This window comes from Gopherus flavomarginatus, chromosome 7 (genome assembly GCF_025201925.1).
Source record: "Gopherus flavomarginatus isolate rGopFla2 chromosome 7, rGopFla2.mat.asm, whole genome shotgun sequence".
Lineage (NCBI taxonomy): Eukaryota > Metazoa > Chordata > Testudines > Testudinidae > Gopherus > Gopherus flavomarginatus.
The window spans coordinates 93,247,153-93,273,214 of record NC_066623.1 but is presented as its reverse complement, the minus strand read 5'-3'; the positions used below and the strand labels follow the sequence as shown (position 1 = coordinate 93,273,214).

The 26,062-nt window shown below is 41.5% G+C and overlaps 1 protein-coding gene across 2 annotated transcripts; it reads left to right on the top strand.

The window, feature by feature from the left end:
* Window positions 1-2,754: 2,754 nt before the first annotated feature.
* On the top strand, window positions 2,755-25,714 carry LHX8 (LIM homeobox 8). Of its 2 annotated transcripts, XM_050961065.1 has the most exons (10): window positions 2,755-2,836; window positions 4,444-4,572; window positions 6,084-6,170; window positions 6,261-6,422; window positions 11,581-11,702; window positions 13,404-13,624; window positions 14,109-14,212; window positions 20,530-20,625; window positions 21,539-21,722; window positions 25,072-25,714. In XM_050961065.1, exons 2-10 carry the CDS (start codon window positions 4,492-4,494, stop codon window positions 25,146-25,148), a joined length of 1,134 nt encoding a protein of 377 aa, XP_050817022.1. In that variant the 5' UTR covers window positions 2,755-2,836; window positions 4,444-4,491; the 3' UTR covers window positions 25,149-25,714. The 2 variants fall into 2 exon arrangements, with proteins under 2 accessions (XP_050817022.1, XP_050817023.1); XM_050961066.1 differs by lacking the exons at window positions 2,755-2,836; window positions 6,084-6,170 and having other exon boundaries at window positions 4,350-4,572.
* Window positions 25,715-26,062: the final 348 nt, after the last annotated feature.

The following is a 26,062-nucleotide window of genomic DNA, read 5'->3' as shown; positions in this document are numbered from 1 at the left end:
TCCGAAATCCTGGCCGGTTTATGCTACAGCCTAAATTGATACCCTTATGTTGCTCAGGAGTCCGAAGCCCACCCCCACCCCGGCCTTCTGCGGCAAAAGAGCAGCAAACAAACTAGACTGAGCTGAACATGGTCCTTCTCGTTAGTCTTTTTTAATCTCTGTGTAGAATTTAAATCAACTCCGAATAAATAAAATACATTCACAATTTTTAAAGCAATCCCGTGTAACCGTGTTTTTCTGTCCCAAATAACGTCTTCTAAAGAAGTTTCTGTTTAGCAGCCCTATATTATATACGATACTGCATGGGGGGGGGGGGACTGTCTTTTGATACAGCACAAAATGTTTTGCTGTGCTCTGAACAACCTGACGCTGATCAAGAGAAAGAGAGCGCTCTTGAACCTGTCTCTCTCAATAAGAATTTATCCTACTGTAAAGGAATTAAAATATTACATTTTAAGCTTCCCGGGCTGCATTCCAGAACCAAAATGAGATGTAGCGAAGACATTTCCCAGAGCCTAGGTCTTTTTATCTTGGCAATCCAAAGCCGTTCCAACAGATGCCAAAAGATGACATTAGTGCATTAATTCAAAGAAACAATAAGAAGAAGAAGGGGGGGTTTGCGGAACAGCTGATAAGAAGAGGCAATCATTAGGATTGGAAGCCAAGAGACTTGAATGACTAGGGTGTTTCTAACGTTAAGTGCTATTGACATTCACAACTGCTGATATCTTTTTTTAAAAATCCATGGATAATAATTAGACATACAGGGAAATCTATTTTGCTCTGGAAATACATTGCTAATTGCTTCTGCACGTTTGGGGGAAAAAAACTGCTTGAGAGCAATGTATGTACTGACTGTGTTGGCTCCAATTTCTGATATTTTTCCTCTCTCTCTCTAAAAAATAAAAACCCCGTATAGTTGTTTTAGATCAAGCTAACCTCCAGTTCCAGTAAGGTGCAACAAGAACATAAGGGACTGTTCCTTCAGAGTGAAGAAAGGACACCGGACAAGTAAACCCAGCTTACTCCAAGCACCTCAGATACAGAAAGGTCCCTGAGTTGAAGCAAAATTCCTTCATTCTAATGTCTAAGATCGACACCTCATTTCCCTCTATTACGTGTCTTTTTCGAACGCCTCAGAACAGACGCTTGTTTTGAATCGAATCATTTAAAACAGATTATAAAGTCTAATGCCACACAGCAGTTTGCAACAACTTGGGGGGGAAGCGGAGAGAGGGAAGGAAGGAAAGAGGGGAGGTCCTGGCAAGCTAGGATCAGCTCAATAATTGCTTGCACCTTCAGGTTAAGTTATTTTCAGGACCCAAACATGTGGTTATTCCCTGTGAGGAGCAAATGTAAAATGCTACCTAGTCAATTTAGTGGGACCTCACTACTTCAATTATAATTTGCTAATTCAGATCTATTGCCTTTGAATATCGAGTTTCAAGGGACTACCATCAATACAGGCTTAATTTTATCCCACTGATGAAGGGGGTTTATAAAGGTCCCTGCGGTGAAAGCCAAGGGGCAAAATATCAGTTTGATGCTTTCGCTAAGAATGTCAAGGTGGCACATACATTATTAGGCGATTACACGTTACGGCTCAGCACTGTACAATTATATTGTGCCTGCCTGCTTCCGGCAGGATGGGCTCTGTCCTTTCATGCCCTCCACCAATGCAGAGCAGCGGAGTGACTCTACCCGGAGCATCGTCTGCCAGTCCTTAATTCGAGAGAGCCCGACGAGCACTCGTTTATCTTCCCGCGGGACTAAAGCTCCAGTTGCTGAGGTTATGGTGTTTGGGGTGGATCGCCTCCAGGCACGAGTAAGAAGGTATCCTAAGGGCAGCCTCATGTATTATATAGGTGCAGATCCATTTATTACATACAACCAAGGTAATATTTTTTTCCAGCTTGGAATAATTCTCAAGTGGACTTCAACGCGCGTCTTGATTAAAAATCCTCTTTCCAGCGAGAGTAGAGGAGTTTCCTTCTCTTTAATCTTGGGACCTAAGCCTTAGTGCCGTTGGTTTAGAAGCTATAGGTAAACCAAAGGACCCCTAAAGGCCATGGGGAAAAAACGAGATTTGCCTACAGAGCCTAAAAACTATAGAACGAGAGGGGAGCTGAAGTCAAACGCTTTGGGAAATTGAACTTCCTGGGAAACAGGAACCTACCACCTACATTACCTGTTTAGATTTGCATTGTGTGCTGTCCTAACGCGAAAGCAAATGTAACATTAGTGTAGCCCAGGCACATCAGAGAGATAACTGGCGGGTCCGCAGCTCCTGAACTCCTGGTAAAAGTGGGCTCACAACACCATTCCGATGGTGGCAAAGTTGCCCGACAGTCATTTGTAAAGCGAAGGTCACATATAAAACCGATGTTTGTTTACAATGTAGACATAAATGATTAACGCAACCTTTTTTCCCAAACTGGCAGGTATTTTCCAAAGGGTGTTGGTATTTTGAAATCCTCCAGTATTAGTTGTCCCTTTCAAAATAAGTAAATACAAATCTAAACATTAATATACTCTATATTTAAAATCATTTCACATTGTACTTGAGGGAGAAACATGAGGTGAAAGCCCCTCCCCCCTTTAATTCCAAATCTCTGAAGTTAGAGAAACCAACCTTTCCTGGAGCTCTTCAGCAGGCTTTCTGCTCCCCTCTCGATTTTATTTTGCGAGCAGAAGTTTCTTCATCCTCCGTCTGAACCGTAGAGAGCTAATGACACTTCAGGATGATTCTCTGGACAAGGCATTAGGCGGAATGTTTAAATACACAACCCTACGTTCTGTTTGAAACCCTCCAGCTCTCGGAGTTCAGCCGTTTCGGGTAACTAGGCTTTCTATTATACTAACTGTCATAAACCTAGTCATAATCAGAAAAAAATACTGTCTGCCTTGCCTGTCTTTCCGAGTTCACGCTGCCAATCGCATGGATATTAGGATTAGGCTGAAAGCTAAGCTCTTCCTATCTAAGGTCCGATCGGGTTTAGGGTCGATTTTTGTCCGAGGAGAAACCTCCTGGGGCCCGATCTATGCAAACATCTTTGCAAGTGAATGAGTAGCTATAGCCAGTGACTTTCTGAACTCAATGGAAACTATCTACCGGTGTGAAAGTTATTCAGGTATTTAAGATTTCGCAATATCGGTCTGTAATCTGGATAACATTTTCAGAAAGCTAGGGGTGTGCGTTAAGCAACAATGTTGACAAGGGTTCTCTCTCGAAAATACGAAAACTCACCCTATCGTCAGAGAAACTTGCATTGTTTCCAAATGTATACACAGCGAAATCAACCGCTTGTAGTCTGTTTTACATAGCGTTGACAAAAATGCTTTGCATCTATACATTTACCTTTAGACAGAACTAAAACAAAGCAACGGGAGAGAGGTATGGGAAAATAAACAAAACTTTAATTACAACCACATGGATGTGATTTAGTTAAATACCTACACAGAAGCAGACACAGAGTATTTACCTCCTCACCTGCAAGTTGCAGAAGTTGTTGCTTTATTCTAATACAAAGGTTCAGAACGCATCAGTACTATTTCGTTTGGTGGTACTCTTTGGGGAGTGTCTCTAGAATCATAAGAAAAAAGCACAAATAATCGACACAGAATTATCTACCGATTAGAATCACCTCTAATTTTTCAGAAACTCTCTGGGCAGTAGACAGCCAACTCACAACAGGCTCTGTCCAGGTCACGATAAAAGATAGGGACGCTAATTAGCAACATATTTTCTTCTTTTAGGCTTGATTTCAAAACTACAGCAATGCCGTAAGCTTTAGGCTGCTCAGATGTTCCTTTTTTTTATCTTAATGAGAAAGGTTTTAATGATAGGAACTTGGCGATATGGGTAAGAACAAAAAATAGCTAGAATTTGCTGTGTTGCTCTGGGTGAAACAAACATATCGGGCTTCGGAGTCTAGTAGACTAGATAAAACCTACAGTTCACACATGCTCTTGCTTTCCTTGATATTTGTCTTCTTTGTTAATACAGAAAGAGGTGTAACCTGAATCTTTGTTTAGGTTTGGAGGAGAAGCTCTGGCAAACGATGAAGACAGAGCTTTATCAAAAAAAAAAAGCGGTGCTTTTTTGTTTTGTTTTGTTTTGTTTTATTTTTGTTTTAGAGCAAAAATCTGGAGCAGGTTTGCTTGTAACGATAAAGATCTTAACATGTACAGAAGGCGGGTTTTACACAAGGAGGTGAGGCTAGAAAGCCAGCAAAAGGCTGCGAGGTTGGGGTTTTTTTTTTTTCGTTGTGAGGTTCCACCCACTTGAAAACAAAACTTTTTTTTCTGAAGGGCCTCACATCAGTGAAGTTGGGAACAGGATCTTAAGAACAGCGTTGCAAGTAGCGGCAACAGTCAGGCCTTGGAGTCTTTATTTTTCCCCACCCTTTAAAGGTGCTTTTGTGTTTTCTCTGCCGGTGGAAGCGCTGCCCTTTCTGGAGTTGGTATGTGATAAGAGGTCCTAGCAGTGCCATGTATTGGAAGAGCGATCAGATGTTTGTGTGTAAACTGGAAGACAAGGACATTCCTGCGCTTGGTATTTCCACTGAGAAGGTGAGCTGATCCTAGGCAAAACCCAGAAGCGCTGCCGGGAACGCGAGTGGTCGGTTTCGGAGATGTAGGCTAATGTTACCAACCTTCGGGAGACATGATTTTTCGAGTTTCTTTAGACGTGGTAGTGGATTACAATTTGCGAAGCACATCTAGGTAGCTAAAGTGTACAGCCAGGAAGGAAGAGGCTGGGTGGGGGAATTGTTTAGCCTTTAGACCCACTAGGGCTTTTAAATTAGTCTGAATAAATGAACATTCAGATCAGCACGATAATTTGAACACTAAAGCTGTACGCTGATACCAGTACTCCTGCTTTAAGTCACCAACGCTGTAAAAGCTGGTTATATTAAATAGACCTTAGTTTGGTAAATGTGTCCCCACAAAATAGAGACCGAGCCTTTAATATACCTACATGAGTGAGCGAGCGAGAGAGAAGGAGGCTGTGACTCTATTAACTTGCCTAGGAATATTTAAAGCATTCAGGAGCTCGCGGTTATTTTATTGACTAGAGCGAAACTTCCATTTTTGGTTCAAAGTTTAAACCACAAAAATTGTGAAAATAGTAGTTTTGAGTGGGAAAATTATCACGCGTAGTGAATATTCAATGCTTAGGGATTTTTAAGCAATATCATCCGCTGGTCTGTAGATTTGTACTAGATATGTATATACGAAGATTTAACCTTTAATCTTTATTTTATTTCATTTTAAGGAACCAAAAAGTGGATGTTCCCCCCCGTAGCTATAGTGTGATTTCAGTAAGCTTGGAAAACTAGGAAGTAACTGAGGTGTGTGTATCAAATCACGCACAGACCCACATTTTCCGAAACGCAACGTGTTCGTAGAGCTGGGAGGATTTGTGTAATAGCGCTCCTCATTGTATGGCTTTAAAAAATGTTGACCCGCGATTGAGCAAAGGTGCGATTTTTTTAATGGCACCAAATTAAATTCAGCTGGATATTTTCCATTATTCGATCCGCTTTCTGCGCCGGTTAAAAATAATCCTTTAGGAGCTCAACTGTTCTCTTATTGAGCTCTTAAGTGGCAATTTACACCTTAAAGAAACGAGTGCAAGTCACTGGCGGCTCTAATTGCAGCAAGTTTACCAAAGAGCCGCTGGCTCCCTTGACTCCTCCGAAGCATTTTCATTCAAAGCGTCACTGGCACAAACACCAGGCTGCTGAAATCCCGCTGCAATTAGTTTTCAAGTGTCCCATTAAAGCTCTCTCCCTTTGGGGTTCTCCGGCGCGGGGGCCGCTCTGCACGGGCCAGCCTTGCCCTTTTAATTGCAGTTATTAAAGAAATAAGCCGCCCCCCCGCCATGCTGGAGGAGGAGAAGGGGGGAGGGTATTAACCTCCTGTCCCCACCCCGGGGGTCAGGCGCGCTCCTAGGGCTAGCCCGGAGCTGAGCCCGCGGGCATCGCCTCCGGCTCCAGGTGGCCTCATCAGCCCCCCGCCTGGGGTGGAGCTGGGGGTGGGGGGCTGCGGCGCGCTCAGCTCTCCCGTTTCCCCTGCAGTTCCCGGGGCTCATGGCCGAGGAGTGCGGGAGAGCGGCGGCCCTGGCGGGGGGAAGGCGACGGAAAGGCGCCGGGGAAGGGGCGCTGGTAAGTGACGGCGGGGCAGGGGCAGGGGGAGAGGGAGCGGGCGGCGCGGGGCGGTCCGAGCACGCTAACAGGCCCCCCGCTCTCCCGCAGGTGAGCCCCGAGGCAGCAGGGGACGAGGACTCCTGCTCTTCCTCCACCCCGCTGTCCCCCTCCTCCTCGCCCCGGTCCATGGCCTCGGCCTCCGGCTGCGCCCCCAGCAAGTGCCTGTGCAGCAGCTGCGGCCTGGAGATCGTGGACAAGTACCTGCTGAAGGTGAGTGAGTGAGAGCGGGCGGGAGGAACCCCGAGCGCGCTGCTGGCTTCACCTCCCCGGCTCCAGCTGCCTTGGCTGCAATGCCCACCCCGGGCGGGGTCGCCTCCCCAGCCTGGGGAAATGGACTCTAGTCCCCTGCGCGCTCCTCTCCCAGGCTCGCGTCAGACTGGAGGCGAACGTAGCCCCGCTCGACTCCCTGGTGTACAAAGCGCTGGGGAGACCAGTGTGAGAGAAACACCCCGATTCGGCTCAGCAGAGTGTCTGGCTCCTGCGAACGACTGTGTGGGGTCCCCCTTTAGCTTCGGGCTCGGCGGCAAGGCTGGGAATGCGGAGAGCGCGCAGTGAATAATTTCACTTCCTTCTTTTAAAAACCGCCTCTTTCTTTTTATAATGGTTCTTGGGGGATTGCTTCTTTCCCTCCCTCTCCTGTCTATGATGCAAACCTTTACAGAGCCTTAGCGGCCAGAATACAGAGCCTTTTCCGTCTGAAATCGTATCAGGAATTTTACTCAGACTATCGACTTTTTTGCTTTTACTTCAAACAATTCATCATTTGTATCTTATGATCCGCAAAACCTGAAACACTGAGTTCCAGATTCTTTGCCCTCCTATTTCACCTTAAACTGTGCCATTCTGGAAAAAATAACTTTTAGTAGCAGTCTATAGTTAAATTTGAAAACACTGAAATATGTCCTCTTTGTTTTTGCCACCACCCTGTTAAAATCCAGTATGTTCATTTTTCATGGTTTCATATATTGGCCATTTTAAATTGCATCCGTCTAAAACTGCAAAAATAATACCCGAGGCCGGTGAAATGCTGGCCCCACTGAGGTTAAGGCAAAACTCCCATTGATATAATTGAGTTATCCCTGGTGTCTTACAAAACATACACGTTAACGTTTTGTGATTATGAAGTATTTTAAATATGCATAATTAATTGAATGGGCGACTCCCATTGTTGATTGAGAACTAGTTCTGAAATTACATAAAAACAAGTATATCAAAAGCACATGGCTGCTAATATGGGAACCTCTGTGAGTAAAGTGCCAACCAAACTATGTACCTATACTATGAAAGTACCAGGAAAAATAAATCCTACACTTTGATTTCAGTCTGACTAATGAGTAACTGTTAGAGAGGGAGTTTATATTATTTTGTATTAAGTGTTGAGAATTTACAGTATCTAGTACAGAACAATCTCTCCATAAGCCACACTATTTATATGTGAGTTTTACTGGTTTCACTTCAACCACAAATACTGGGGTGCTTAATTCACGGTCTTGTTCCTTGTTAGTGTGGCTGAGTTATGCAAAGTACAGTAACCCCTCATTTAATATCTGTGGAGTTGCACTACCAAGCATACTTTGTAAATGCTGAATGACATGTGGGTAATGTGGTACAAATCGCCAGCCACTAACCTGAGTTTGAATAGGATTTGTTCAAGGGAAAACCAATGGTCTGAACTTCATGGAGTTTAACCGTGCATATTCACAAAGCAAAATACCACACTATTGGTGATCTCCACCCACAACTTAGGTCTTGTCTAGAACAGACAAAAGGTTGTTTAGCAAAAATATTTCAAGTAATACTATAAATGTGGGAGCATTGAGTGTAAACAGAATTTAAAGTCTTAAAAATATGTTCTCTGCTCACAGTTGGCCCTGAAGTTGGAGTGGATTTGAACAGGGAGCTGCACAGATATGGAAGTTCTGTACAATCTATCTGCATTATGGATGACTTAATTTTGCCTAATGAAAATTGCCTCATCCTTGACACACATTCTATACAATTGTTCCTCGTCCACTCCCCGAAAATACTGGCAGCCTGGGCATTTTATTTTCCGATATTTGTCCCTGATCCTGCAGACGTGTATGTTCTTAACGTTACATGGGAGAGCAGTCTCATTGCGGCCAATGGGACTACTCCCATGTGCAAAGTTAAGCACGTAAGTGTTTGCAGGAAGTTGGGGGCTTTAGTTGAAAGGCAAACTGTTGATGCTACTTAGAGAGAATTCTAGAATTAAGTGTTTTGGGAATTCCAGGAATATGTTGCCTCAGGAAACACTTTCTTTAAAAATAAGTTAGTAAGCTGCTCAGGCCATGGGCAGTTTCTTTTTCCTGCCCTGTGTTATGCCAGTTACGTTGTCAGTAGCTAATAAAAAGACATTTTGTGCATTTTGACATTCTAAAGGGAAAGTTGCTTTTCAGAAGTGTTCTCGAGCTATATAAATAAGTTAATCCTCTTGGGATGGTTTAGTAGCTTCTGCAGCGGGAGAAGGAGCTACATTGCACTGGAGCAGTATTACCAGTCTCAAGTGTTCAAAAATCATGAGTCAGACCTTAAAAGATCAAGAGACTGGTTACGAAACCCCAAGACATATTTAAAAAATAAAACTTGCGTTTTTCATTTGCTGTCTGGGTTACAGCCTTTAGGATACCCTTGGTTCTGGGTTCAAGGTTTTTGGGTGCACTCAGGTCAGGATGTCCTGTTTTTGTCCACAGCCGTGAGGCTAGACAAGTTTACCTATCATTTTTTAAAAAGTCACTTAATCAGCTCCATAAATAAACAACCACATACCCAACACTCTCAAAATGTTGTCAGAACAGTTAGCACTGCTCGAGACATTTTACCTTTTTCTGTTAGCCCTTTCAATTCAAACGTTGTCTTGAGGGTTGGAGGCATAAGGGTAGGGGATGTATATTTATGTTGCTTTATTATTCATTGATGAGTTCAGATAGAGGGAAAAGTAGCTGGAAAGAATCTCACTTCATCTTTACTTCTAGGAAATCCCCCCTCCCCTCCTCCTTTTATGAATCTTTTTTGGTAACAATGTTCTCAAGTGGCCAAGGTATGGTGGGATTGGAATTAGAACCCAGGTTTACCGACTCTGACTCCCAGTGATGCTCTGCATAAATCACTTAACCACTCTGAGCATCAGTTTTCCCCTGTCTGAAAACTGCAGAATTTGCAATTTAGGTAGAAGCTGAATATAGTTGCAAATATGAATAGTCTGTACCACTTGCATGAGACAGAGTTTTAAATAGATATTTATATCTAGTGGACCATGCTACTCAGATGTCTGACTCTTTCTATTCCTATCTACAGTGTGAAACTGAAACATTGCTGACAGTGGTTGTTACCAATGGGTCTCCTAAATCAAGGTTCACTATGTGGTTAAATAGGAATGTAGATTGGACAAGACTATACTGAGAACAATTAAAATGTGGTATGCCCTTTCTACAGGAGAGTGCTAGCAGCATTAGGACCCCTATGATAATTAGGCTATGGGTTGTTGCCAGAATTTTAAGCATCATGTTGTTTAAATTTGTCCTGTGCAGTTTCATGTGATGTGGGGCTTAACACTAGCAGCTCATCTATACTAGGGTTTACTAACACTAGTAAAGCCAAAACCATTGTTGGCAATAGTGGGAAATACTTTTTTCTAGAATCATTGAGGCTTGGTTCAGCCCAGATGCTTTTGTTCCACCGCCACTAGTAGTATAACCATTTTCAACCTGGCTTGGCAGGATCAATTGCTGACAGCCATTATCAACAGGGCAGTTTCTTACCATGGACAAGGATATTGAGACGTGTAGATCAGCATTAAATTGTGATGTACTGATAAATCTGTTAATTTGTTTTGTCTTTGTTTCAATAAAAACTGCTGCCAATATGATTATATATTGAGAGAGAATGCTGGACAATATGCAAACAACTTTACATTTTAGTATAATTGGCTGAAGTTTTTCTCTTCAAGACATCCTTCATATGCATACATTATTGTGATGTCAACTACAACTCTTAGGGTAGCATTCTGATCTTTGACTAAAGACGCAACACTATTTATATCAAATCTGCTCCATGCAGCAAACAGATTTTGAAGATCTCATTGTTTGAGGTATCTGAGATTAGAATCTGACTCTGAGAATGAACGTTTCTGATCTAGTTTGTTGCTTGGTTGCCACTTTCATTAAAATGTTGTATTATCCATAATGTTATTACTTATCATAACTGGGAGTCCTTAATGTTCAGTGTTGGTTTCTTATCAAATTAATTTATCGTCCTTGCAAATATTAAATGAGACCAATGTAGAAAATCTGTTCTACACTTTATCAAATAATAAAAATGCACAATACTAACATTATAGACAAACAACTTGTATTTCTAAAACATTAGACTATTGACGATAAAAATGTATAGAGCTTGTCAGAATTGTTGACAACCTACTAGTCACTTTCTGTGATTAAAGGGTACGTCTGCACAACAAGTGCTACAGCGGCACAGCTGCAGTAGCACTGTAGTGTGCACACTTGCTACAGCGACAAAAGGGGTTATTCTATCACTGTAGAATTCTTCTATCAACTCAGCTACATCTACAGGTTAGGGAGGAAGAAGGGGAGGAGTAAAATCAACTTAACCACATGACATTTTTCACAGATCTGAATGACTGAGCTAGGTTGACCTAAGTCAAACAGCATTATAGATTTTACATTTTGAACTATAGAAACAATGGTTGATAGATCCCCTAGACAATTTGGAAATAAGTCCTAAACTGCTTTGAAAATCTTAGCCCATAAACTTTATTACAAGAGTGCAGACTCAACTGGTAAAACACAGTTGAGATGTAATTCATGGCTTGTTTTATTTGGCAAATGTTCTCTGCACTTTTTATATATCTATTGAATTTAGCGCTTTCTGTTAATGGGATCTTTTTTGCAGATAGGGGAACAGACAGAGGCACAGAGGTTAGATAATTTTTCCAAAGTTACTTGAGGCCAAATTCTGCTTTATTACTCAGCTGGTGTGAGAGCAGAACTCGGCATAAAAAATCCATGTTGGCGCCAGAAACAGAACCCAGATCCCCTGCTTCCCATTATTATGCTTTAAACACAAAACCACAGAAGCTCGTACTGAGGATCTCTATTAACTTCAAGCATAGTTCTTAATTGACATAGATGAAATTTGGAACATTATTTTTTAGAATCCTAATGTGTTGCCTTAAAAAATAAATACAAACTTTGATTATGTATGGTATATGCTGATAGTCTCTGGTACATATGGCAAAAGTATAGACTAGCCTCCCTATTTAAATAAATCAAAAACACTCCACAGTTTATGCTTCCAAATTGGTATGTCGTCTTCTTTCTCCCTTTCACAGGTAAATGATCTCTGCTGGCATGTACGCTGTCTCTCGTGCAGTGTTTGCAGAACCTCTCTAGGAAGGCATACCAGCTGCTACATCAAAGATAAAGATATTTTCTGCAAACTTGATTATTTCAGGTACATCATATGACTCTTAAAAATGGAGTTCATTTTTCTGGGGCAACAAATGAATGAGACGCCCGGACGTTCACTTAGGCTGGTATTTAGGTTGTCTTTCATCTTCACTGGTTTCAATAGTCATTATGCACCAGAGCCTCAATTTCCTTAAGAAGGGATTGGGGAAACCTTAAGCAGTTTCTCTAAATGTAATTACATCATAATAGTTTATAATATATTATTTATTTAATGTGCCATGTTGTGTGTATTAACTACAGCATTTATGGAAAAGATCCCTCACTGTTGAGGCCCTTGAGGCAACTAAACCATTCACAATAGAAGTCAAGGCCCTTGCAATAATACAGATTCTAAAGTCATCAGATTAATACTTTCTTTTAATAGTGCTGGTTCAAGGCTACAAAGTAGAGCTGTGATGTTCTATTCCAAGAAAAAGTGGATATAATTCCTTGTAACACAAGCAAGACCCTTAGGACACCATAGAAAAGTATTAATTTTTAAAAAAATCCCATTTTACTGTTTTGTATCTCCATGCAACCTGTGAACAACATGTTCCCATAATTTTAATATGCTGATTTATGAGCAGTTGGTTTCGGAGGTGTGGTGGCATGCAGGCAAGATTAGGGTATGATTCTGTGAAATGTGGATTATGGTAACTTGTACTGGCTTCAAAGGGAATTGAGGGGAACTTGCAATTGACAAAAATAGGAGTGAAGTCCTGGCATCTTTTCAAAGTCAATGGGAACTTTGCCATTGATTTCAGTGAAGTTAAGATTTCACCCCAAATCTAAAGCAGGCAGGGAATATTCAACCATGAAATAAACTGATCATCTGGTGACCACTCTAATACCAAAAGAGAACAATTTAAACTAAATAGTAATTTAAAATCTACTGATCAGTGCTTAGCCCTTTTGAAAAAACTAGGCTAGTTGTTCAGATTTTTTGGATCCTCAGTTTAAGCATCCATTTTGGAAGATATTGGTGTCACACATAATCCTAAAGAATAAATATCCATGCTTATAATAGATGTATTCTAGTCACTTTTTCCTCTTGAAAATACAGTCAGATTCTGATGTAAAAATATTTTATCTCTGTATTTTAGATAAAGTTGGATATTTGAAATTCTTCTAAAGGTCGTAACAAAATTAGATGCTGTACTTTTTTCCCCTTGTTGTTTCCTGGAATCTAATCTCTTTCCCTCTAGAAGCATTCTAGATATATTTTCTCTGTTTTAACTTTCAGTTAGCAGTTTAACTATGTAGTTAATTAAGGCCCAAATTATTTGGGCAATGTGGAATATATTTAGATAACTGGGAGGTCATAGAACACTAGATAAATAGGACAGGGAGACAGTTGACAATGGATTAAAAGGGGTATTTAGACAGTGGCAGGGTAAGTGACTTTGATTTCACTTCAGTGATTAGATGAATACATTTTGCCCTCTGACTTAAGGAAAGTATTAAATTTGTAATTGGACTGTAGCCCTGTTTTTAAAACAACTAGATGCAAACTTTTAAAATTGCTTCTCCAGAAAAGCAGCGTAAATTCTACCATCATCTAACCAATGAACAGAGTCAGTGCACTTACTATGAATCCCATTGACTGTTTCCCCATCAAATTGTCACTAATTTTCCTAGGGTGGTGGTGATGTTTTAGATTATTATTTCTGTGACTTAACCTTTTGTTTTCCCTTCTTTGCCATAGGCGGTATGGAACCCGTTGTTCTCGTTGTGGTAGGCACATCCATTCTACTGACTGGGTCCGAAGGGCTAAGGGAAATGTGTATCACCTAGCATGTTTTGCCTGCTTCTCCTGCAAAAGACAGCTTTCCACTGGAGAGGAGTTTGCTTTGGTTGAAGAGAAAGTCCTTTGTAGAGTACATTATGATTGTATGTTGGACAATCTAAAAAGAGAAGTTGAAAATGGTAATATACTGCTTTTATTAAATTCCTAGTTTGACTCTCATTTAGCCTTAACTAAATTTGCTGCTATTTCATCTTTTTATGAGAAAAGCAGTACTCTAGCTTTATTAAGGATAAAGGTGCACGTATTTCAACTAAAATAATGTTCAAACTACCCAATATATTTAATTCTTTTATTCTAGTATGTTCAACTCACTTTCTGTTGTTCTGAAGAAAGCAAAGTAAAATGTCTAGCTTATCCAGTTGGTCTGTGACATTGTAGATGTAATGTTGGACCAAATCCTGCTCTCTCTTATGTCAGTGAAATCTGGATGTCCATGGAATTGCTCCAAATTAATACCAACATAATTTTGAACAAAATAGGACCCATTGTATAATTCCATAATAACCAGCTAACAAACATTAGAAATCTTTTCCAGAGTAATGTGACTTATGACTAATATCATTCTGAATCATCAATATACAGAATTTTTTTTTTTCACATCAGGGAATGGGATTAGTGTGGAAGGAGCATTACTAACGGAACAAGATGTTAATCATCCGAAACCAGCAAAAAGAGCTCGGACCAGCTTCACAGCGGATCAACTCCAGGTAGAGGCAGCATTGTGAGCACTGAAAACTGACACAGTTCAGAAATGCATAAAGATTTTATGCAATGAATGACTACAAATTGATTTAAATATAGTTACATATGAGCAAACTATTGTCTATGTTCTAAACTATTTAACAAATTATCAAGACATGGCATGTTTCTGGAATACTTTGTTAGCTTTAGCAGTTTAATATAAAATAGTTACTCCTCTAGCTTTTTGTTTCCCTCAGGGCAACTAGTAATTGTGCAAAGTGGAAACCAAAATGTTGATCTAGTATGACTGATTGATGAAATCCATTTAATCGGACATTTATATCACTATGCATAATTACAGTAAAGAAAAAATATCTTCAGAATTATGTATTATGAAAAAATATACAAAGGAAATGTACTTCATATGCCTTCTCAGGACACTAGTGTGTTGGAGTTCTCGATTTCATTATACCACCACAATCAGCCTTTTAATGACGATCAAGATTGTGTCCTCAGAACTGGAAAGTATTATGTTTGCATCAGCATAAACAGGAACTCTTGGGTTGGCTCCAGTCAAATTAACCCTTCCTTATTTTATATGGTGAAGGGGGGGTGTGTGTGGAATAACTGAACTACTTTCTGCTGGTTTGTCTTTTGTGGAGGAAGGACCAATCTCTCTCTGATATGCTTAAGCATACGGAAGATTGTAAATGTGTGTGACCTATAAAACAAGTATTGATGATGACTGTCAAATGAGTATTCCTTGCTTTTTCTCCCCACCCCTTTAAGTGACTTTTTCAAAACATTCAGATCTTGACTCTACCTATTAAAGCATATTCTCCTCTATATTTAAGAGTGGAATGTTGGCTTATTTTTTCAGAATCTTCATTTCACTACTCAGTGCTACCTGTTTTAGGTCAAAAATATATTTTCATAGAGAGGGTGGGGTTGGGGCAAAGTGAAATACTGAAAGAGTGAATTTGAAACTTAAGCAGTGTGAGAATATCATGGTCACAATTTACTCTTTTGGTTTGGACATTCTGTATAGTATGAAGCATTTTCCAACATCCCTCTATACCAGCTCAGTCAGTGGATATACTTCTTATGATGAGATGGGAGACTCTGCGTGTTGTGGGGGCTGATGAATCAAAACTCTTGTGTGGTCAAGTCTGCTCTAAAGGAGGCTGGCTGGCTGGCTGAATCTCCTCTGTCACTAGCACTTCCTCCTGCATCGTGACTGCCTTGATTATGGCCCACTAAGATGTACAGCTTTGGACCTAGTCTCTGATGTGAAGTTGTCCACTGGTCCCTATCCCCCATGAAAATAAATAGCTTTTCAGTCATGGAATAGTTCAGATCAGTTGATCTTTGAGGAAAAACCTGATTTGGCCTTCTCAAGACAAAAATCTATGACCAGTGTCAACCCAATCATTACAGAGGTAACAGCAGGAATAGACTCCAGCTCCTACAGGCTACAAAGGTGGCATCCCTTTGTGTCCCATTTCATATTTGTGCACATGGTGTAACACATCTTCCGTTTTTCATTGAGTCAGCACTGAACATTTAGGTCCTTGTCTTCTTGTCCAGAATCACCAAGACAAAATGGTAGTCCTTACTGTGTCTCTCCTTGCATAGAGCCATTCTGTCATCCCTGACCTGATTGATGGATTGCTGCAGGTAGAATCAGAAGCATATATGTGCCTGGTACAGAGTAGGATGCAGTTTTTTCTGGGAACTCTGTGTCTGGGTGACAAACTGAAGCAAATGATTGAGAATCTTTTTCAGCTCCAGTAATTCATGTCTATCTCAGCAGAGGTGACTCTATGTATTTTGCCGCCTCAAGCACAGCAGTCAGGTGACTTTCAGCAGCATGCCTGCGGGGGGAGTCCGCCGGTCCCACGCCTTCGGCGTACCCACCACCAAACTGCCACCGAAACCATGGGACCGGCAGACCTCCTGAAGGCATGCCACTGAAGGCAGCCTGACTGCTGCCTTCACGGCGACTGGCAGGCTGCCCCCTGCAGCTTGCCACCCCAGGCATGCGCTTGGTGTGCTGGTGTCTGGAGCTGCCCCTATATCTCGGGTCAGGTCTGATGCTCGGGTCAGCAAGACGTTTCTTTTGCAGACTCAGTTTCTGAAACCAAAGATACAATCAGTTCCTTAACCGTGCTTTACTATTATTGTCTAGTATGTTCTTATTGGTGGTTTGGATTTCTTAAAGAAAAAGCCTGATACAGTGTGCTTAGCAAGCTTTTTACATGTAGTCACTCTTAAATTTGGCTTCTCTGCTGCCTTGATCTGAGTTCGCTCTGGCCAGCCTATCCTCCTTCCTTGGCAGTTGTAAAAAGAGAGTATTCAGTAGGAATTGTCCCTAGAGCGGCCCAATAGAGTGATAGTAGTGGACATGAAGCACTTAAGCCAAGGCATAGTAATGTGGCAGTTGGCTCTTGGTGGAGACTGGTCTCTGTCTGCTGTCAAAAACCCACTTTGCCATTTCTGCCCCAAGTTGAAGGAGTACGCAGTGATAATCCAAACAGAAATGCAATATGTAGACTGTATATATCAGCAGTGTGGGGGAGGAGGGAACAAAGAAGTATCTTGTACTCTTCTTCTTGGCAAGAAGAAATTTCCCTTCTCTTGCTGCTATTCACACTTCTAAGATTCTGAAGTCCAAAGCAACTGGCTGAGCTGGAGCCAGAACCCACCAAGAGAATAGGAATTGTGCTAATCAGCACACCTTCTGAATTGCTGCAAATGAAACCTTTTAAGCCCCTCTCAGGTTAAACTGATGGTATCCTACTTCCTCAGGATGATATAGAGGAATGTTCTTCAGGTTTCAGGACCCATTATATTTAGGATTGAATGACTTTTTTGCTGTCCAAGTCAACCTTAGCGTACTTTGCCCTTAACCTCGATGGGCAGAGCCTTTGTGAAGATTGCATTTTCTAAATTTAGCATTGTCCTGGGCTTCTGGAGTTAATGCTTCTTTCTAAATCACCACCTCTACCTTAGATACGATCTTTTGATCTGGGCTCAGATTTTTCTATCCCACCAGGCACCTGGCCCTGCTTGGTCTTTCCTCTTGGGTCAGAAAGCTTCTCTGGAGCCATGAAAAAACACATGCAGTGTTATCTTTGTATCAAGCGTATTAAGGCTTCCTTCTATCTAAATGGAAAGAAAACAGCTTCTAATGCTTCACCGTACCTCTGGTTTAAAAAATGCATTGAAGCAGCACATGGTGGCAGGTATAAATAGCTTTATTCTGACTAGGAGACAATTTGACAAGTGCTTCTATGGAGATTGTGGATGTGGGGAATGTTTCTCTTCCAGAAATATGTAAAGCAACTCCCTGGGTGTGTGTTGCATACCCTTTTATATCACTAAAGAGACCTGATGTGGGAAGCCTCTAGAAATGCATTTATGGAAGTCCAGGCTTATAGATGTTTTAATCCATCCATCTGTTCTTCTCTGGTACCCACCACATGCCTGTTTTGGAATTGGAAGGTGCTTTTCATGTTCACGCTCAATAGGTGGAAAATTGAGAGGTAGTATTCTCAGTCAGCCTAGGCATCCCATCCTGCCATCTCTCGTGTTTGGTGAAGATGGGACTATATTCTCCCTTAAACTTTTTTATGGAGTTTAATATGAACAGAATAGAATTTTTAATGCTCAGGAAGTCTGAAGAGGTTCATCCAGCTAACTGCCTTTATAGGAGGAATAACATAGTAATTGACTCTTACGTAGTGCTCTGTATTCAAAGCACTTTACAAACTTTGACTTCACAAGAGCTTCACTTTTTTCCTGTTTCCATCTGCTGGTAGGAGGACTTATACTCACAATATGGGCTGGCATATTGGGACATGGAGAACCCAATTAACAAGTAAGAAACTATCTCTTTTTTTCATATAAAACTCTGAGTGACAGAATGAGTTTTTATTTCAGACAAACTAGAAAATAGCTGCTGATGTAAAATATTAGCTCTGTAAATGACCTAAATCAAATTATGGAATAGATTCAGGTTTATAGCTTCGGTTTATGAAATCTTAGAGGGATGGGTGAATTGTTGTTAGTCAATTTTCAGTTTTGCTATATGTGGTAATATCCATTGGGCAAAATCGTTCTATCTCCACAACCAATTTAAAAGGTAATATGTATAAACCAAAGTACTTTATCAATAAAGTCTCTTATGCTCTTATTCTCTGGGTTCTATTGTTGTTCATACTCAAAGCAAACTCACTGGCAAATCTAAATGCTGGTGTGGGTCAAATGGAGTGGGTAATTATCTGTATCTAAAGTGTTGGACTTCAGAATATAATCAAGGTGGTATTTCAGGGCTATATGATGTAGTAAATAGGTGATTCTGTTTCTAAGGCTGTCCTAAATCTTGATTAAACCATTTCTACTTTGGATTCACCTCTACAAGATGTCAACAAGCTTCTTACGTGAACTGGAGAGCTAAGAAGAGAACCCACTAGTTTAGACTGCTTCTAACCTACAAATGTTCCCTTACACACATGAAACAAAAGTACGTCATCTAGCAGTACCACACCAACTTACAAACCACCGTCCATGCAGAGCTAGACGGTAACAGGCCTGACCTTTCTCATTGTTTCTAAGAGAAACAGAACATGTGGAAAGGGTACATTAAATGAATATCCAAATTGGGGAGTGTGATTACCTTGCTTCAAAAAAGACAAAACTCTTGTGGGCCTCTTTTGTGCCACACTTCTCAATGGAAACAATTGCTATAGTTGCCACTGGAATTTTATGGTAGTATCCATAGGAGAGGAATTGGTCCATGATCGGGGTGGCTCTAGGTTTTCTGCCACCCCAAGCATGGCAGTCAGGCGGCCTGTGGCAGCATGCATGCACATGATCTGAGGTCCCGCACCTTTGTACCTGCTGCCAAATTGCCGCCAGAATGGCGGACCTCCCACAGGCATGCCGCCCTCACAGCAACTGGTATGCCGCCCCACACGGCCTGCCGCCCCAGGCATGCGCTTTCTGCACCAGTGCCTGGAGCCGCCCCTGTTCATGATATTGGAAATGAGAGAGGAAGTGGTCCGTGAAACACTCGGTTTGGTCCATGCTATGAAAGTTTGCAAACACATGTGTAGGGTGACCAGATGTCCAGTTTTTAAAGGGACAGTGCCATTTTTGGGGGGAATTTTTCTTATGTAGGTGCCTATTATCCCCCACCTCTGTCCCGTTTTTACCAGTTGCTATCTGGTAACCCTACATACATGGCAAATGCATCATTAGTCCCCAAAGTCCAAAAATGAGCAAATTTAAATTTTCCTTTATGCCACTACAGAGTCACCAGCAAAAGGCCATGCAGTTTCACTTTTTAGATTAGGAAAATTCTCACACCTTTATAATTTGGAGTCTTTTTTCATATGAAAGGACTCCAAAGTGCTTTACGAACTATATAGTTTGAGCATATGAATTATTTGCCAACTACAAAAATGCAGACTCCTCTAAAAAAGAAACTGCTCAATGATGCACAGTTTAGGACAGAAAGTGAAAAATTTATTTTCCAGTTGAAGCTAATGGACGAATTTAGGCAAAATTAGAATTTAGTCAAGACCCAAGTTAAACTGACATTCACTTTTGCAAAAGATGCCATTCATTTTTAATGACAAACGATCAGTTTTTCAGTTTTCAAAACATTGCACCATACCACCCTAATCCTATGCTGAGCTATATCTGACATAGCTTAGTGAGATTAGCCTGTAGTAGGTCTGTTATATGCAGCCTGTGTAGTATTCAGAGATGGATTAAAGGTAAATGTGGCATAAACTCAGGACTTCAAAATTACATACATATTTCAGGGCAGCTGGAAAAGAATTAAGTGGGAATCCTCTTTAGAATACAGGACCTAGACTGATTGGTCTTTTTGAACCTGTCAACCATGGAAAGTTCATTCTGTGCCCCTATTATGTATTCACTGGTCTGCAGTTTATACACTTTATCTAACAACATTTAAGTTAGTCTGCAGTGAATTCTCTGCCATAATCCCTCTCTAGTGCAGTCGTCATACCTGCATTTCTCTCCTCCCCCTCCCCCGCCATTACTGCAAACCAGAACAAAGAAAAATGCCTATTCCAATTCTAAGTGTCTGAATGTGGCTGTTTTATTACTCTGAGTAAGGGATTATCTCTGAAAATGATGATTTTAAAAAGATAAACGGGGACAACATGCTTGGGGGTTAAAAAGCATTTATTCCCTTACCCTGAGGAAGGGATATGACCATGAATTTGAGAGAAGCCTGTAATCATATCTGATTTGCTAGCACTCGCAATACTTAATTTTTTTTTAACAAACCAACCTCTTACCTTTTCAGGTTATGCAAGCACAGTTTGCTCAAGACAACAATCCAGATGCACAAACACTCCAAAAACTGGCAGAAAGAACAGGCCTGAGCAGGCGTGTGATACAGGTGACTGTACTAACTTTATTTCACTAACACAAAGTCCAAGTTATACAAAACCTGAGTTACTCAAAGTGCATAGTACTGCAAGTAAGAAAATTGTGAATTCCTTAGTTGGAAAGAGATTTAATCTGGTAGTTTAAACATAACTGCAGATCAAATCTTTCGTGCAAAGATTGTTTAGAATACCCATATCTGTTAGATGCATACAGTACATTTTTCATCACTTCGGGTGGGGGATACAATATGCAGACACCTCAATGAATTTTATGTTGTTTTTAAAAAAAATCTCTTCAATTAATGTTATGTTGATACAAAATTCGCTAGAGACAAAAATGAAACATTGATTTCATTTTTGAGCAAGATTTAATTACATTTACTCACTTCCCCCAAAGCTGCTGCAATACACTGTACAAACACTGACTAAGATTTAGAGGACATCTACTGATCAACCTAGATATGGGTTCTGAGCTAAAATCTATCCTCCTGCTATCTAAAACGTAAAGGAAGTTCAAATCCAGAATCAAACTTTGTGTTTGGGGGACCCTCTTCATTAAACAATACCACTGTGATCCAACCATAGTGTAAGGGCTTTCCTTTCTCTTTTCACTCTTCCCTGGGTTGAAAACTTCACAGAACATTTCTAGAAGAATGGCTGACTTCTATAATCCCTGGCTAAAGGGTCAAACTTTTTTTTAAAAATGGAAACTAGATTACTTTAAAAAAAAATCCAACCTGGCATACCAAGGATATTTCAACATTCTTGTCAGCAATGTAATAGTGATCTAGTCACAGTTCCATGTGCTCTGTGACACTGACACTGAATTCAGCTTCAGTTGAACTATAAATTTGAGGATTTTCTTAAATTAAATGTAAAAATTAAATACAATCAAACATGATTTACATTTTCCTCCTTTTTCAGGTGTGGTTTCAAAACTGTAGAGCACGCCATAAGAAACATGTTAGTCCTAATCATTCATCGACTGCTCCTGTCACAGCAGTTCAGCCCTCTAGGCTGTCTCCACCAATGTTAGAAGAAATGGCATACTCGGCATATGTACCCCAAGATGGGACAATGTTAACTGCTCTACATACCTACATGGATGGTAGGTACAATAACTTACTGTAACTCTCTTCAGATCTAAGTACAAAATATCTGTGCTTTCTGTAGGTGAAGCAAGAGGATTTATCAGGTAATGTAAATAATAGTATAGTAAAGAAATCTATCGCTTCTCATTTCCAGTATTCTCTTTAACATCTCTTAACACCTATTACTAGGGCCCTACCAAATTCACAGTCCATTTTGGTCAATTCCACGGTCATGGGATTTTAAAAATTGTAAATTCCATTATTTAAATCTGAATTTTCACGGTGTTGTAATTGTAGGGGTCCTGACCCAAAAAGGAGTTGGGGGGGGGGCAGGGCAGCTGGGTTGGTGTAACAAGGTTTTTGTGTCTCTGGTGTGTGTGTGTGTGGGGGGGGTGGAGGGTGGGATTGCAGTACTGCTACCCTTACTCCTGGCTGGGAGCTCAACTCTGAAAACAGTGCTGCCGCCAGCAGCAGCAGCACAGAGGTAAGGATGGCATGGTATGGTATTGCCACTCTTCTGCACTGCTGCCTGCAGAGCTGAGCTCTTATCAGCTGCCGCTCGCTAGCCACACAGCTCTGAAAGGAGCAGTGCAGAAGTAAGGGCGGCATGGTATCATATTGCCACTCTAACTTCTGCATGGCTGGTGGGGCGCTGCCTTCAGAACTGGGCACCCACTCAACAGCCACCACTCTTCAGCTGCCCGGCTCTGAAAGCAGTGAAGAAATAAGGGTGGTGATATTACAACACCCCTAAAATATGATTATGACCCCTCTGCAACTCTCTTAGGTAAGGACCCCCACTTTGAGAAACACTGGTCTCCTCTGTGAAATCTGTATAGTATAGGGTAAAAGTAAATAAAAGACCAGATTTCATGGTTCATGATGTGTTTTTCATGGTAGTGAATTCGGTGGGACCCTACCTATTACCTAGTGCTGTAGCTGCTCCCTTTGTTGTATTAGCATAGCTGAGGATTTGGATCTAAAGATCACTGTGTACTTTCTACATCTGTGGTTTTCAAAGTGCGGGTCGTGACCCAGTACTGAGTCATGGAATGGAAGGCACTGGCTCACGGCGGCTCTGGTCAGCACTACCAACCAGGCCGTTAAAAGTCCCAGTGGCAGTGCTGCCTGGCTAAGGCAGGCTAGTCCCTACCTGTTCTGACACTATGAGCGGTCATCAGCCACGGGGGCCCCTGGGTCTCCATGTGCTGCCCCCACCTGAGTACCAGCCAATGTGGGGGCGGTGCCTGTGGGTGAGAACTCTGCGAAGCTGTTTGCATGCCTCCAGCTAGGAGCCAGACCTGCTGCTGGCCGCCGTGCAGTCTGTGGTGTGAGGCCGGGTGGGAAGACTGCCTTAGCAACCTCGCTGAGCTGGTGACCGGGAGCCACCTGAGGTAACTCCATGCCCCAATCCCCTGCCCCAGCCCTGAGCCCCCCTAAACCCAGACCCCCTCCTATACCCCAAACCCCTCATCCCTGGCCCCACCCCAGAGTCTGCATCCCCAGACCATAGCCCTGACTCCCTCCTGCAGCCTAACCCCCTGTCCCAGCCCAGAGCCCCCTTCCACACTGTGAACCCCTCATTCCCAGCCGCAGCCTTCACCCCCACACTCCAACTCTCTACCCCAGCCCTGAGCCCCTCCCACACCCCAAACTCTTCATCCCCAGCTCGGTTGGGTCGCAGGCATCAACAATTTTCTTCAACTGGGTCACCAGAAAAAAAGTTTGAAAACCACCGTTCTACATAATAATAATGCTGGTGATGAGAAATTATATTAAACACACTTGATTTGTTGCTGTTAATTTAAAAATGTAATTATTGCTCATTTTTAGTTAATCATAAATGAAAGTGTTGACTCTAAAGATTTTTATTTTCCAATTCAGGATTTTTAGACTTTTTTTTATTTTTTTAGTTTTGAATTTTGTATTTGAAGACTTGAAAGGAGTACTAGAGATTAGTGGAACATTTAGCAACTTCACTGCAGACTAAAGCTCTCTCTACACTGGCATACAGAGAAACCTGGCTATTACAGTGATCTCCAAAGCAGATCATAGGTGCTGACTTCCCCTCTGCCCAGTGGGTGCTCAAGCCCTGCCTCTGCATGGCCTTTGCTCCATCCCCATTCCAGCCCTTCCCCAAAGTCCCCACCACACCCTGCCTTTTCCCACCCTAGCCCCGTCCCCATTCTGTCTCCATTCCACCCCCTTCCCCCAAGTGACTGCCCCTTCCCTGCCTCTTCTTCGCCTCCTCCCCAGAGCATGCTGTGCCCCCACTCCTTTCTCTCCCTCTCGAAAGGTCCTAAGCACTGCCAAACAGCGGTAAGGCAGCAGGGGAGTGGGGGAGAGCACTGGGAGGGAGAGGAGCGGGGACGCAGCGTGCTCAGGGGAGGGGGAGCTTCACTGCCAGTGGGTGCAGAGCACCCGCTAATTTTTCCCTGTGGGTGCTCCAGCCCCAAAGCACCCATGGAGTCAGCACCTATGAACCAGGTTACCAAAATCTAGTTCCAGTTTGTAATGTAGGCTGGATTTCAGTTGTTTCAACACCAACAAATGTGAATCATATTTATAATTAGGTTAGGGAACAATTGTATTGTAACCAGGTTTCCTGAGATGGTTGCATCTGCCATGTAGACAGGATCAGTCTGCTTCCTTCTCAAGCTGCAGGATAATATGCATGGATGGAAATGGCACTAATAGCTTGTGACCCAGAATGAAGAAGTTGGAAACAATCATAATGCCGTTAAAACTGGCTAGGTCCTGTAACTGTGCTAGAGCAATGGTTCTTAACCAGGGATGCTTGTACACCTGGGGGTACTCAAGACTTCCGGGGTACTCAACTCATCTAGGAGTGTGGGTTTTTTCAGCTTGAGGGTTGCAGCCCACAGGGGGTCATGGGATGCATTTTGGTGGGTTGCAAGTGCAGAGTTGGCAGTAGGGGATGACAAGCAGGGCAACTGCCTGGGCCCCACAAAGTTAAGTTACATGCTTCAGCCCCGGAGGGCAAAGCTTTTTCTTCAGACAAGCCTATTTATAATTTTATGGTAAAAGTGAAAGTAAGCAATGTTTCAGTAATTGTGTGCTGTGACACTTCTTCTGTATTTTTGTCTGATTTTGTAAGCAAGTAGTTTTTTAAGGAAGGTGAAACTTGGGGCATGCAAGACAAATCAGACTCTTGAAAGGGGTACAGTAGTCTGGAAAGGTTGAGAACCAGTGTGCTAGAGACGAGCCCTTGCTGAGGTTAGTGAAATTAATGCAGCTCCCTTGTGGCACACTCGTCATAGTACAGTGTCTGTCTGTCTTTTTTTACTAGCTTGCAATGTTTTCTACTTTCAATGCAGTTGACCAATAAATCTTTCTATTTTTTAGCTCATTCACCTACAGCACTTGGACTCCAGCCCTTGCTACCCCATTCAATGACACAACTGCCAATAAGTCACACCTAATTCCTTTCTTTCAGGGATAAAAGCTAGTAAGGATGTACTCGTAAGAGTCATTTATTGTGTATTAAAATATCATTGAAAAGATATTAATGTACATTTTTTATTTAACATCCAAAGCATTTTCAAGACCATTTTGCTGCCCAAGTACGTAAGTATGTATGGATTCTGCGTAAATAACTATGTTGTTTACAAGGCTTATTAAACACCTTTTTTGTATTGTCTGGAAGTAGTCCACTCTAGTTATGTATTTGTTAATTTATTCATCATCAAGAGCACTTTGCCTAAAAGAAAGGACTGATAATTGTGCAAAATGTTTACAATTCTTTGTGAAATTGTAGTTTATCATTAGTTTGTATCTGTAAGTTATTGTTATAAAAAGTATTACCTGTATTTGAGTTATATACAGCCTATACTTTAAAGCTTATGTCTGTGAGTTGGCAAAATAAATTTCGTTTGCAAATATTTTCAAATGAGCTGAATAAACCCTCTGTTGCAGCATGCTAAACAAACACGTTATTGTGTTTCTGGTTGAATTATGAGTAATTATAAAGGATAGCATAGTTTTAATCTTCAATTTTAAGACAAGGCCCCTTGTAAAAGTAGGCACATTAGACCTAAATGATGAAGTTAACTTCGGCCTTCCTCAGGATTATGCAGCAATGTTAATTAACTTAAATCTTTTGATAAGCTTACATTGTTTGTTTGAAATATTTCAAACATATTCCACAAAATGAAACTATAACTAATGCGTACCTGCACTGCAGAGCACAATACTGCCCAGTATCCTCTGTGGAGAGGGGAAAAAATACTAGGTAAACCTTTTTGGGTGGGGAATGAAGAATTGTTCAAAACAAACTTCTTATACCATGTGTGAAGTAAATGAGAAACAGCACAGACCTTATAATCTGGTTTAGGAG